Raw genomic sequence first — 14,633 nt, forward strand, 5'->3', positions numbered from 1 at the left:
TCCTTAGTTCAGGGATGATTATCTTCAAAGGCCAAATTTCTTTGTAATATGTAAAAAGTTTTGGCACTTGCCTCAGTCTCAGAGGAATGCTCCAACCCCAAGGGCATTCCCAGCCTGTAAGCATAACCAGGCACCTGGGCATGGCCTTGTAAGCTGATAGTAACCTACTGATGAACAGATTTAAAATCTGCTTTACCTGTCTCTTATATCTGAATACAGTGCAGCAAAGAATAAGTTATATTGTGCCAACAGACACAGCCTAAATAACTTGGCAATTACAAAAAGAAATTGACAAGCATTTCCAAAAGTACTTATTTATAGACAAATCTACATGTATACAAAACATACATATAACACACATACATATAACACAAAACATACATAGAACCATTCACAGATTACTTCATTCCTTTGGCCAAATAGAATTTGCTGAATCAAATTTTCCAATACTTTTGACTTGCCTGAATCTGTCTTTTTCAGCAAATCACTATTCACCAGGAAGCATATATTTTCCAAAATAAACTCACTCACAGAATTTTGCCGACAAGACTTACAAGCCTTTGCACATTTTTTTTTATTTGTGTAGCAAGACAAAAAGGCTAAGGTGACTATTTTCTTTTATTATTCAGAAAGATAACCCTAAATCTATGTCCATTACAAACAACTGAAGAACATCAAAAATCCTAAAAGCGCTCTATGATTGAGAGCAGATATTTACATTATTAATAATAAACTACTGCTAATATGCATACCACAGAAACACTAAACTTCTCTGGTTTGTATTTGGAAAGAAGTTTTACTGCTAGGAATAAAATTACTCCATCAATTTAAAAGAGAGAACAGTTGATCTCAGCCTTAACAAACCAGGCAAGGAAATAGAGATAAATGTAAGTGTAAGAAGATTTTACAAAACTTACCAGAGTGCTGATTATATTCCCATATACTACACCTATGACACCTGTGACAGCTGTGGTCATGTGAAGCTGTGTCTTCAAGACAGAATCTTCTATTTCCAACCTTCAAAATGTCTTTCGTAACTCAGTGGCTCTGTTTCTTGGATAGACTTGTATATCTCAACAGGGTTGAGATATAGGAAGCTGAGGCTTTTCCAGTACCTTGAGAAGGTGATTAATGTAAGGCAGGGCAAAAGAAATACCACCACAAACAAAAATTTAATAATAAAAATACAGAAAAATCACTTATGCAGGGGGTTACAGAAAAGGAGAGGGAAAAAACCCACTCAGCTTCCAAATTTTTTACTGCAAGACCAAATCTTTTATTGCCTCCAGCTGTTAGATTACTCACACATGTTGCTGAAACCCAGCCCTATCAGGTATTTAGAACTGCTCCCTTGCTGGGTGGTGACCATCCTGTACATGTAACAATTCTGCATCAATACTCTATAGGCTTCAACTTCAATTTCATACAAAATGTATTTGACATTTGCACCTGTACAAATAGCAATGACTTATTGCTGCCTCTTGTTCAAGTTTGCAGGAGTAGTAACTGCTCCTGGGATGATGGTAGGTCCTGGAGATTGGACTGGAATGCTGCTTCTGAGAGATGCTACAGCCTGGCTATGATGCCAAGTATTCACACAGAGAAACTGCCATGCAGGATCAGTGTGAGGGTTTGAAAAACTGGCTGATAGGGCTTTTTAAAAGTGTGAATCATGATCTTAGAGGAGCATTCTTCTGGTCTTCCCCAGGGACTGATATTTCAAGTCCAAGGGTTAATTTATTCAGTGATTACATAAACGTGAATCATAACTGATTAAAATGTGTGGATGACAAAGAATGGTGAATAATAAGAATATAGAAGCTCTGGAATGTGATTTAGTTGGTAAGTCAAGCACATTTAAATATCTCAGAGCAGCAAATTGTGAATTACACTTAAGAGCAAGAAATGAAAAACACAGATGACAGTCTGGCAAGCAGCATTGCCAGAAGCATTGAGAGATCACTAAAGCTGGGTGATGACTGTATGTTCCAGGGCAATGCTTAGACAGAAAGATAATGGTTAAGTGGGAGTAAGTGATTATATCACAAGGTGGTCTCAGAGAGAACAACATGGACACACAGTTCTGATATCTACAGCTGAAACAAGACTGAGAATTCAGAGACAAGCCACAGCAGTGATTTGAGAAACAGAGGGAATGCCTTACCCTGGAGGATGATACCATCTGGTGAGCTGGTGAAAAATAAATTGAAAAGTGACTTGACTACTGTATTTACTACCTTCACAGACAGAAAATTATAGCAAGAACTAATGGCTCCTTGTCTCTGGACCTGCCAGTTACAGGATTCAATGAACAAGATGTGCCAGAGGGGTGCAGCTGCCAGAGCAAGAGAGGCAGCCATAATTGGGGCAGAAATTTGGAGGCAATTAACCAGACACTGTGGTTAACAATAACTAGCAGTAGCCATAATGAAAGTTTCAATAAGGTAATTTTTCAACAAAAATGAACATTAAAAATCTAGAAACATATCACAGTTTAAAAAAATTATCATAAAGCACGCAATATAACACTGTGAGGAAAATAAATGAAATAATGTAATCTTATAATCATAATAACAATCAATATTAAAATTTTCTGGCATACTCTGCTGTAGTGTAAAATAAAGCACCTTATTTTGTATTTCACATCAGCTGCCAAAAGCAGTTGATTATTTTGCAATCCTAATCATTACAGTTTATAATACTTTTCCAGTTTTCCAGTTTTTGACATTAACTCCAAGAAATTAATTCATGGTTTACAGAGAACTTAATTAATGTCATATCCTAAGGCACAGCACAAACTGATATTTTTCCACAGATGAGCTTTAATTAAACTAAATCAGACTTTCAGGAAAAGATAAAGTAGTGGAAAATGTTCCTCCCCCACCGATTCCCCTGTCCTACCTTATTTAAATCTATCTCCTTGTTGAAGATAATAAAGGACAACTGATTGTGTAAGGTTTTGTTATGCATTGTGAAGACCCAAAACTGTTAATCCATATGTTTATCATTTTTTACTATTGCACAAAAACCTCTTTATTTTCAGATCTGCACATACTCTATAGACTCTCTCACAAAATATGGGGGGGGGGGGAATCAGTGAAGTCTCATTTAATAAGGGCCTAAAATCTAAAAAATGTAATTTCCTCACACAATTCTTCATTTGCATAAAAGACACAAAGTAATGAGGTCGCTCATTTACTCACAAGCATCACATTCAGCAATAAATACAGGCTCCTACATTTGAAAAAGCAGTGGGGTGGTGGTAAAATGCTCGTCCATCTGAGTCCTGAAGAAAACAAGCCTGTGGTTTTCAAATGCAAGTTCCTGTGTTGAGAGGTCCAGCAGGCACATTTTTGTTCCACAAAAAATAAATTTATAAAGCACAGCTTGCATAATTCTCTAGGGATTTGTTAAAGAAAGAAGATCAGAAGCAATGATGTGATCACACTGTACACTAAGGATGTACATAAAATAACCCAAAAAACTAAAATAGCAGTGAGTGTCAGAAAAACACGGATTCAACTAATTTTAAAAGATCCAAAAAAGCCCCATGCACGCTTCCCTAGACGCACGTTTAAACTGCATTCTTTATTTTTAAACCTCTTGAAGAATGGAATGTACATTACAACTTTGTAAGTCAATCCCATCATGTTTTTAGCACTTTGCTTCAGCTTTCCAATAGCTGAGGAGACACCAAGCTTTTACAAATACCTTTACTGGAATATTTAATCAAGTGGCTCCCAGCTGTGCATAATTTGCGGCAGTGTGAGTGGAGGCATAAGCCAGCAGGCTGAGAACAAATGAGTAGAATGATGTTCACAGGAAAAAGCTCTGAAAGCTCCTTCTGTTTTTAGGCTAATGCTTCAGTCAAATAAAGCAAAGTATAGCTGCAGCTGCAGGATGGGAGTGGAAGTTGACAAAGCAGAGGATAATGGCCATCTTTGAAATCTGATTAAAGAGGCTGCTTCCACCATGGAGAGTTCAGGCAGGCAGTGCAGATGGATTCAGCAAGGCCTAAGTACCAGTCCCTGCTAAAAATTGAACAGTGCAGGGATTTCAGTTCTGTTCACCTCCTATAGTCAAATATATTTGTCTTACTTCTTTTTAGAGGGAAGAGAAAGAATACTGAATTTCAACAAGGATACACAAAGAAGTAAAAGCTCCTAAAAAATACATACAAAAAAGGAATCTGAACTACTTCCACATCCCAAGTAATATTTGAGTCATTCTGCATGTCATTAACACCCCACTTTTTGTTAGAAGCCTGATCTCATCTGCACTTCCACTGGATTGTCTGTTTTGACAGTTATAACAGATTGCATGTGAAGCAGCACTAAAATTCAGGTGTGTTCTTGAGTAAGCAAAACACTGAAAAGTCGTGTAAGGAACATGTTGAGTAGATGAAGTGGTATTAGAAGTCTGAAGAGCAGCTGACATGACAGTACAAAGTACAAAATCTTTTAAGGGTTTAAGCCCTTCTGAAATACTTCACTGTTATTTCCTGTGCAACAGATAAACACTTAGAGTAGATTCCAAAATCCTAGACTACTGCCTGTGTGATTAGTGCAACTCAAGCAGCAGATTTTGAGATTCTAGCTTGTGATCAAGCTGCAGCCTGAGAATTCACTCATCCCAAAAGATGCTGCTACATTGATCAGATATGTATCCAAGCCTTCCAAAACAAAAGCCAGCAGAATTTACATGTTCTGTTTCCATTTCTCACTGCTGCTTCTGTAAGTAGTTTAACAGATGGCATTGCTGCAAACCATCCTAACAAATAATGCTTCTTCATTAAAGAGATGAAGAGTAAGACTATATCCTACGTGCTTTTATCTCAACTTGTGTTTAAAAGCATATGAAAAGTATAATACATGCATCAAACCAAACCACGTTTATTTCATCAGTCACAAGTGCAAATATAGCAACAAGTCAGATCAGCAAATTACAACACAGAAGAATGTAATGTAAATGCTAAGTACACTGACAGACCGACTTCAAGAGAGCAGCAAAAAACAGTGTCTTCAAATAAAAATTTCTACTCTTCTTACTCTTTTGTAATCTAAATTAACATAATAAATCTAGATCAGGAATGTCTCTGACAATTCATGTTTAGCCAGGTATTGTTATTAGCAGTTCACATTATCCAGTGTGCAAAAGACCTGTCCAAGCTTCCTAGTAACAGACATTTTGGTTTTAAGCAATTTTTACCCAATATTTAAATAATTCAGTGCTGATGCTAGTTAATAACTTCTGCTATTTGATATTATAAATTCAAGAATATATATTTAAAAAAACTAAGACCAACTTCAGCGTACGTACATAATTCTACCCAGATCCAAAAATGGGCAACATTATAGATAAAACTGATTTTTTTCTTGTCAAAAAAAAAAGATAGACACAAGTTGTCTCTGGTTTTTTCCATCATCTTTAAATCTGTAGTTAAAATATATGCAGTACTTATGTACAAAATAGAAAACATTCCCATTAGAAAGATACTGCAGTTCAATTAGCTGTTTTCCCCTACCTCTTAGTAGCCAGGGAACAAGATTTATGCTAAACACCCAATCACTATTTTGCTTTACAGAAAAGCAAAAGATGACTTTTACACTGGAAATTTAGTTAGCCTTCTTCTTTGTTAAGCATTGTTTCTTCTTCTCCTTTTCTTGATAGGCAATGAACTGAGAGTCTGTGCCAAAGAGTCTGTCCCACCACGTGAAGGTCGAGGCGTAGTTGCCGATGAAGTTCATGTGGTGGAAATCATGGAACCGGGCCCCGGCGTAGAAAGGCACCAGATGGAGAGGGTTCAGCGGCACGTCGTAGCCACTGCAGGGCAGGGAAAAAGGAAAAGCAACAAGGGTAAGGATTTTTCTGAGACATAAACTACAAAATACAGACATTAACTTGTCGTTTTTATGAAAGAAATGTATTTTATAGTATTCTTAGGTCCTAAAGTAATCACTGTGATACTGGCTTAACATGAAAACGAGTTCCCTCCACTCCCAGCCAAATGACTGTAAATTATCCCACAATGGCTTTGGCACTTGCTTTTCAGCTCAGTTTACTAAGCAATACAAAAAAAATTGAGCAGGTAACTTTAAAAAATCACAGTGGCTGCTCTCCTGCTGGCTTAGCAGTTTTCACTTAGAGTGACTTTAGGAAGGAGGAACAACGAGTAACATTAAGTGCAAGCTGTGGCCATCAGCACAGCAGCTCATCTGAGAGCATCCCAAATCAACAATCATTGTATGCCTACTCTTATTTTCACCTTACTGCAAGTTCTTCAAATATTTAAAATCCAAATATATGATTACAGTAAGATTAAAAGCAGAACAGTGTGCTCTAGAGGGATTCCAACTCCTTTGCTTGGTAGGGCTGGAAAGCCTCTTACACCACCTAGTGGGGAGAGTGCAAGGCAATTCATTATAAACTCCTCACGTGGAGAACAAGCTAAAATGATAATTGTAATAGGAAATTCATATTTTTTCTCAGTTTATGGTATATCACAACATATACTTCGGGAACTCTACAAGCAAAACATGACTAAACCTGGAATGCTTTATACCATGAATTTACTGGCAGCTTATGTTCCATTGAAACACCCGATACTCAGCTTGCAATAAGACACTATGTGCTTCATAATATATTTACAAATACAAGGTCAAGTGTTAATACTTATCATTTCAAAAATAAACTATTAGTGTCCTCTGCCTCTTGAGCACAGGAAAGAAAATCTCATTAATGTGTAGATGAACTAAACTAGGCCTACTGGGATTTGCCCTAAGATTTTGGAGCCAAATTTGTCAGTTCTACTACAGTGACAAGACGACTTGTTCTTTTTATTTACAATAAATAAACAAACAAATAAACAAAAGAAATCTATGCATTTGCTTTAAATAAACAAAAGAAATGCATGCATTTGTTTTAAACAGAGTCACTGGTTACAGAGCATGAAGTTTCTCTTGAGCAAGAAAATAGTCTGACAAAATATTAAACAGAAAGAACTCTTGGCTGGAATATCACCTTTGGTAATTGATTTTTGCTATTCCAATACGTATAAGATCACTTGCACACCAAATAGCTGTAGCCAGACATCATAATCAGGTGCCTAGCTTCTCCAACCCTCTGAGATGCTCTAGCTGATAGTCTACACTCCTCTAATCAGCAAGATCTGCTGCTAACACTGCCTCAGAACAGAAATGAGTGGTAACCCCCCAGGTAGGCTCATTCTTTGTACGACACAGAAACATATTTTAGTGCAAAATAAAACATACATCTCAGTGACAGAGACAGGTGAGTTTGATGTAGGGACAAGAGGAAAAACAATTAAGAAGCAATGAGCATCTCACCTGTGTACATCAATGGTTTCCATCAAGCGACAGATCACCCACGCCCACAGAAGAACCACATGGTTACAGAAAACAACAATTCCAATAAAAAAGCCAGCTCCAAGGATGAGTGTTTCCAAAGGATGTGCATATTCTGCTTGCATTCCAAATGGAGACTAGAAAGAGATAACAGACAGGAACAGTCACCATTTTCAGTTTTATGTACTCCCAAATCAAAAGCACCATTTTGCAAGGCTCTCCCTTTCCCATTACCCCACAAGACTACAGCAGGACAAATGGAACAATGCTGTGGACCAAGGGAACGGCATGACTGAGCAAGGGCCATAGCACACATATTTAGCTCCTCTTTGGAAAAACAGTATCCCAAGGTCATAAGGATTATCACTCTATTAATGATTCCAAACACTACACTACTAGTTGAAAAACTGAAAACTTTTGTTTAGGCTTACCATCACCCCAGGTCAAAGCATTATTTCAGGAGTATTAAAAATGTTTGGCAAACTCCTATCACCTTTGCTATACATCCAGGCTTGGAAGCAGAAGAAAGAAGAAAGCCAAAATATTCTCAGAAGTAGGCCTCACTCAGAAATTTATTATCAAAATAAAAATGAAAAATTCCTCATCTTTGACCACTTTTTAAAATAAATAAATTTGTACCCCTCAAAAGTGATTTTGAGATTGATATAAAACATATATATATACACACATACACCAGTCATTCCTACATTTGGTTTAGCAAAAAAAGACATTCTAAAGAGTTTTCAATCACAGAACACCATACACAGAGAACAGTTTAAAAAATTTTAACCTAAGGCAGAAAGTTATAAATAAGATCATCAGAAAAAAAAAAAAGTCCATTTTATCTTAAGGGATACTTTAAAAAAATCTCTTTTTACTGTCAGGAAAAGTTTTTAGTGGAACAGCCATTAGGCCACAGATCACTTCTGAGAGAGCTGCTAACCACTCTCAAGAACAATGGCCAAAAGCTGCTCCAGCTAGAGACCTGAGGGGCTGCCAAGTGCAAGAGGAAGAAAGCAGCTGCTGCTGCAGATGTCTGTACATATGCATGCATCAATCCATACCAGGCTCCTCTATTGCTGGCAGCACGCATAAAGCACCCACGACCCAGCAGCTTGCAGATTCTTTTTGGCACAGCCTAGGTTATACACAGCAGCACAGAAACACACAGCTCTGACTCCTGGGCTCCACAGGCAGTGCCTCCTAAACACAGCAGCACCACTTACAGAGTGCAAGCACTGCTGCATCCCACCTGGATCCAGCCAAGTGTGGTTCATTGCCTGGCACTCAATGCCAGCTCCAACACCACTAAATACAGAACCACCCAAAATGCATGCCCTTGATACATCTGTGTATTTGAATTGCACAATGGGCTATGCTAATTCCAGAGGCCCTCATCCAGAGCTGTAATCCTTTCCTTGAACCAAGTACATGATGCACACACTGGGGTTGTGCAAGAGCTGCCTGTCTGATCACATTCTGGGCATTCATATGCTCTGGGCAACAGCCCGTGTGGTGGGGAACTGATGAACAACCACATCCAGACATCTACTGTTTCCCTTCCCCTAGCAATGAGATCTATATGTGCATTCTTAAAAGTCCATTTCACCTTCAAACTTTAGCAAGAGTGTGATCTTTTATTTCTCTGAAATGAAATCAAATTACAGGAGGTGTTTTCAGAACCAAAATGGATGACTGCTCTTGACAAAGTGCCCGTGAAAAGGCATCTAATCACACTGTCAAAGGAATGCAAAATTCTCAGGTCTTTCAAATAAGATGCTTAAGTAACTTCTATGAAACATATACTAAAAGCTATTTTTAAAGAAAAAAATCAAGTAATACGTACAACAAACTCATGGTGAACCTTATGGATATACTTGTATATTCTCTTGTGATGCAGCAATCTATGCAGAAAATAGTGCCAGGCATCCTCAATCACTGCACATCCAAAACACTGGCCAACCAGAACATACCTTTAAAAAGCAGAAGATCTATTAGTTATAGAAAATACTAGCAGACATCTGTTTCTGAAAGAGAATATGGTTTATATGCTAATAATGGTCAGGAATGTTTATACCTATTACTGACTGAATAGCAGTGCACTACTTTTTTAACATAAAAAATACTAAATACTTGGTAAAAAGGCTGTGGTGCTTATCAGCTCATCAGTTGATATGAAGTGAGTTAGCACACGGTAACTCACTTTGGCGAGTGTTAACTCACAGTTAGTGTAACAAGTTGTCATTTCAATATTACAAATGCATTCTACAGAGAACAACCACAGAGTGTGCGAGGCCTTGACAAAGAACTTGGAGCTGCATCAGCCATCTACACCAGAGAGCAAACAGCTCTCCAAGAAAGATGACCTTCTGTGATAAAAAACTACTGTTGCTGGGGTGGGGGAGAAGGGGGCACTTATAGCTAATCCAGTTCTGTTCAGAAGTCCATCAGCTCAGTGCAAGAAAAGAACACTGTGAAGGTGGTATATTCTCCTTTGAGGAACACTCTTCTGCTATGACACAAAACAGGGTGGAAGGCAGAGATACTTAGGAGGAATAAAAAATTTAGATAAATAAAACCCCCAGACAGTCTAACATTTAACCCACCCTGCCAGGAATCTTGCTTTGCTTCCATAAACTCACTCCTAATCCCCCTTCTCTCCCAAAGATTAGAACAGCTTGGGGCCATTTAAAAAAAAATTAGAAAATTCTAATTAGTTCTTACAGCAGCTAAGCAGCAAATGAAGGATGATTAACAAGCACAATTTACATTGCCAAAAAATTATTTCCTATTAGAGTTGACAACACTAATTGTTAAATATTCTGCCTCCAGCTGTAGGCAACTCAGCATCACCATACCAGAAAGCTCTACATACCATCTTGGCATCTCTTCCCACCCATACGGGATGTTAAAATACTCCGTGAAGTAATAGGTACCACAAATCAGGGGCAGCTGAATGAAGAAGTGATTGAAGAGGAGGGTTTTGAAACACTTCCATTGTTTTTCCCATGTTTCTGGTTTATCCTAAAATGAAGCAAAAAGAATTGATTGTGTTACGTGTTTCTGTTGTACACAAGTGAAGTGCTCCAAAAATTCATTTGGAGTCAGTTTAATTTCACCTTGGAAGACAGATGCCTTCCAGTAATACAGATTAACTCAGGCAACACAAATAACATAGGATTGCATTCAGTTTTATCAAAATCTCATTTTTCTAGGCTAGTGTTTTGAGATAAGCTGTCTTGTCAGACACCTCCAAACTATTTCTGTTTTTTCAGTGTTTATAGCTAGGAGGAACATTTCATACTCAACAGTTTAATACAATCCAAGTTTTCTTTCCTTCTTCACACCACAGAATGCATTTCCATTGCTAAAATAATACAAAGAGAGGCTGAAGAGACAAGCTTTTGAAGAAATAATTGTCTTGAAAACATTCAGGTTTTGCAGGGAGGCATTCTATCAATTACTTCAATAACTTCAGAAGCTGTTGTTATTAATTTCTAATTCAAATTCTAATGAACATGGGGAAACCAATTATCTTTATATACTGGATATGCCTTTGCCTCCAATTAGGAGTGTGCAATCCATCCCAGGCTTTCTTCATTGTCAAAATATTTCCAAATCCTGTCAAGAGCATGTGCATGGAGGTACTTTGAAGAAGAGCACTGCCATTAAAAAAAGCACATCATGTAATTATTTCATGCTACTAAGACACACCTCTAACACCAGATGCCAGAACTCTATTCACCGTCTCTTACTGATATAAGAACTATGTATATGAAACTTTAGTAACAGTAAGACTGACATACCCTTTCCTCTCTATAACATCATGGGGGAAAGCATTACCCTTCCTCAGGAGAAAAAACAACTCCTTTTCTTCCCTAAAATCCACTTCTCTTTCTCTCCTCATACACAGAGTAAATTTACTTTGTTGTTTTCAGGATGTCCAAGTGGCAGATGAAATGGAGCCATATACATTGGTGATACTGTGATGATATACAGTGTGACTGCATGCTCTGCCTGACAGGTTCAAAGACAAGTCAGTGTATGCCTCACAACTTTCTCTTACCTGTTGAATTTTGTACTTTTGCATGTATGGTATAAACTGAAAGATAAATCCAGGTACACAGAGCAAAAAGTATGAAACTTCATGAACTAGAAGTGATCCCCAGGTTGCAATCTGGAACTTTGTGTAGTTATCCAGCATGTAATTCCAGGCATTTTTAAATGGTTGCTGCAGGGGATTGTCAGGTAAGAAGGAGTCTATATATTCCACTGCCAGATAAGCAGAGTTCAAGATATTAACGCTGTCATTCATGGCCATGGTTCAATCTTAAAACATCACAATTAAGCTCTTCTGTAGTTGTCTGTAAGTAACCTGCAAATTTTGAGAAAAATACAATAAAGAGAAGTTAATCTACAGAGAAAAAAAACCAAAACATTACATGATAGTCATTACCTAGTCTTAAAGTAAAAGCTGAGAAAGGACAGGAAAGACAGATTCTCTTCATACAGAACAGCCTGAAAGAACAAACCTTTAGATTGGTTTGAGAGGCAAGCCAATTTGAAAGGCAATCAGCTCCTAGGTTTTGAGATTATGTCAAGGGAGCAAAAGGATAAGGAAATATTAATTACTAGCCAAATTTTTATTTCAATGCTTTTGCAGGATAATTGTAGTCTGTACTAAAAGAGCAACGGGAAGGTTAAAAAAATATTTAGTATTAATTTTTAATTAGCTGTGATCTCTTGATTATCTAGTCCCGTTTTTCTCATGGCTGTGAACCAAAATCCCTGCAAATTACATCAACACTCCAGCTGGCTTGAGGCAACCCACCTTTCCCTCAGTAATGGACTTTTCCTCACAGCTCCCAAAACCACAGAAGCTGCATTTCTGCAGGTGCCCTGAACTCATGCCATTTCCACAGAGTAGGCTCCTTGCTGGTTTGGCTTGGAAGGGACCTTTAAACATCATTTACAGTCCAACCCTCCTGGGATGGGCAGGGACATTTTTCAAGACATCAAATGGCTCAAAGCACCATCCCACCCGGCCTTCAAACACTTCCAGGGATAGGGCATACAGAACTTTTCTGCTCAACCTGTTCCAGTGTCTCAGCACTCTCATTGTAAAAAATATCATTCTTATGCCAAATCTAAACCTAGCCATTTTTAGTTTAACAACACTGCCCTGTGCTTTGTCATTGCAAGCCTTAGCAGAAAGCCCCCTTGATGTACCACAGGATGGTATCCCTTGAACCTTCTCTTCTCCAGGCTGCACAACCCCAACTCTTGCAGCCTCTCCCCACTGATGGTGTGTCCTCTGACCGCTTCCAGTGCCCTCCTCTGGACCCCTTTATGCTCCATCCTCCACTCTCACACAGGTTGGTAACTCACAGGCCAGAGGACACTGCTCCATCCCCAGCTGGTATGCTTAGGCTAAATCCACAGAATCACAAGGCTGGAAGAGACCTTCAAGATCATCGAGTCCAACCCGCTCCCCAACACCTCAACTAAGCCATGGCACCGAGTGCCACATCCAGTCTTTTTTTAAACACACCCAGGGATGGTGACACCACCACCTCCCCAGGCAGACCACTCCAGTACTTTATCACCCTTTCCATGAAAAACTTTTTCTTAATACCTAACCTTTATTTCCCTTGATGCAGCTTGAGACTGTGACCTCTCATCCTGTCAGTTGCTGCCTGGAGAAAGAAACCGGCCCCACCTGACTGGGACTACCCTTCAGGAAGTTGTGGAGAGCGATAAGGTCGCCTCTGAGTCCCTTTTCTCCAGGCTAAACACCCCCAGCTTCCTCAATCGTTCCTCAACACGTTCCTCAATCCGACACAAATCAGATAGCTGCAGGTTGAAAAACAGCTCTGAGATCCCATAACCAGGACCCACCTGTAACCCCTGACCCACCGCCCCCCTACCCAGCAGAGCACAGCACCAAGTGCCACATCCAGCCTTTCCTTTAGCACCTCTGGGGAGGGTGACTCCATCACCTCCCTGGGCAGCCCATTCCAGCGTGTCATTAACTCGCACGTACTAACCAGCACACCAGGCCACTATCCAACAACATCAGTTATCGCTTTTCTTCCTTAGCAACAGCATCGCGATGCTGACACTTCTTACTGACAGCAAAAGCATCGCAGCAGGCAGCGCACAGCCCGAGCTCCCGGGCGGACGGACGCGCAAAGCAACTTAACCACGGCCGCCACCCCCGAGCACGCCGCCAGGAAGCCGAGGAGCCAGCGGACGGGCTGCACCCGGGCTCCTCCGTCCGGACACGCACCGGCACACGCCACCCACGCGCGGGGAACGCCGGGGAGAGACGGGGTCCCTCGGGGAGCCCGCACCCCGGCACCCGCAGCCCCACACCGGACCCCGCCCGCCCCGGCCCCTCACCTGTCGGCGGCAGCGGCTCCGAGTGCGCAACAACACCCGCCGGGCCGCCCGCGCCACCGCGCGCCGCCTATTGGCCGCCGCTGAGGCCCCGCCCCCGCTACCCCATTGGCCGGCGGGCGGCAGCGGCGCAGGGTCAGGCGGGCGGGGGGCGGGGCCGCGGCGACGGCTCCCGCGCGGCCATTGGCTGGAGGGGTGGAGTGAGGATAGTGAGACTCCGGCGCGTGGCCAATGGGGAGGGAGGACAGCAGGTGACGCGCACGACGCCATGGGGCGGGGCCCGTCTGGGCGCGGCTGCGGGAGCGGCGCCGGGAGCGGCTCCGTGCAGCGGCCGGGACTATGACTGGGACCGGCACCGGCACCGGGACCGGGACCCGCCGCCCGCCTGCAGGAGCACCGCGGCTTCGGACGGACACGGTGTCACCCCTGCGGGTGCCTGCGCCCGCTCCCCGTTCCGCGGTAATGAAAAGATGGAAGTGCACAGGCGGCGGTGTTGTCATGGCAGCAGCGGCCCCCGCCGCGTTCCCGAGTTGTGTCATGCGGGTGAAAGTGTACAATTCCGATACAAGGTGCCCTGGGTGAAAGTGTACAATTCCGATACAAGGTGCCCTGTGTGGACGCGTACAATGCCGATACAAGGTGCCCCGGGTGAAAGTGTACAATGCCGACACAGGGTTCCCTGGGTGAACGCGTACAATGCCGATACAAGGTGCCCGTTCACAGCCCCCGCCTCGCCCCAGCGGTGTGGAATTGGGGCACTCCGTGACTCCCAGCCCTGGCACCTGCAGTGTCACAGCTCTGACGTGTCAGGGAAGCCAGCGGTGGCCATTCGTGCACTCATGGACAACCACAGCTTCCAGAAACTGACCT

At 41.4% G+C, this 14,633-nt stretch overlaps 1 protein-coding gene across 2 annotated transcripts; it reads right to left on the reverse strand.

Annotated features, from left to right (window-relative positions):
- Positions 1-4,876: 4,876 nt before the first annotated feature.
- MSMO1 (methylsterol monooxygenase 1) lies at positions 4,877-13,844 on the reverse strand. Of its 2 annotated transcripts, none has more exons than XM_064710712.1 (6): positions 13,767-13,844; positions 11,431-11,739; positions 10,240-10,388; positions 9,211-9,337; positions 7,347-7,501; positions 4,877-5,823 (listed from the first exon to the last, which is right to left on the reverse strand). In XM_064710712.1, the coding sequence occupies exons 2-6, from the start codon at positions 11,683-11,685 to the stop codon at positions 5,616-5,618; spliced, it is 894 nt and encodes a 297-aa protein (XP_064566782.1). In that variant the 5' UTR covers positions 11,686-11,739; positions 13,767-13,844; the 3' UTR covers positions 4,877-5,615. The 2 variants fall into 2 exon arrangements, with proteins under 2 accessions (XP_064566782.1, XP_064566783.1); XM_064710713.1 differs by lacking the exon at positions 13,767-13,844 and adding an exon at positions 13,654-13,675.
- Positions 13,845-14,633: the final 789 nt, after the last annotated feature.

The sequence above is a fragment of the Zonotrichia leucophrys genome, chromosome 4 (genome assembly GCF_028769735.1).
Source record: "Zonotrichia leucophrys gambelii isolate GWCS_2022_RI chromosome 4, RI_Zleu_2.0, whole genome shotgun sequence".
NCBI lineage: Eukaryota > Metazoa > Chordata > Aves > Passeriformes > Passerellidae > Zonotrichia > Zonotrichia leucophrys.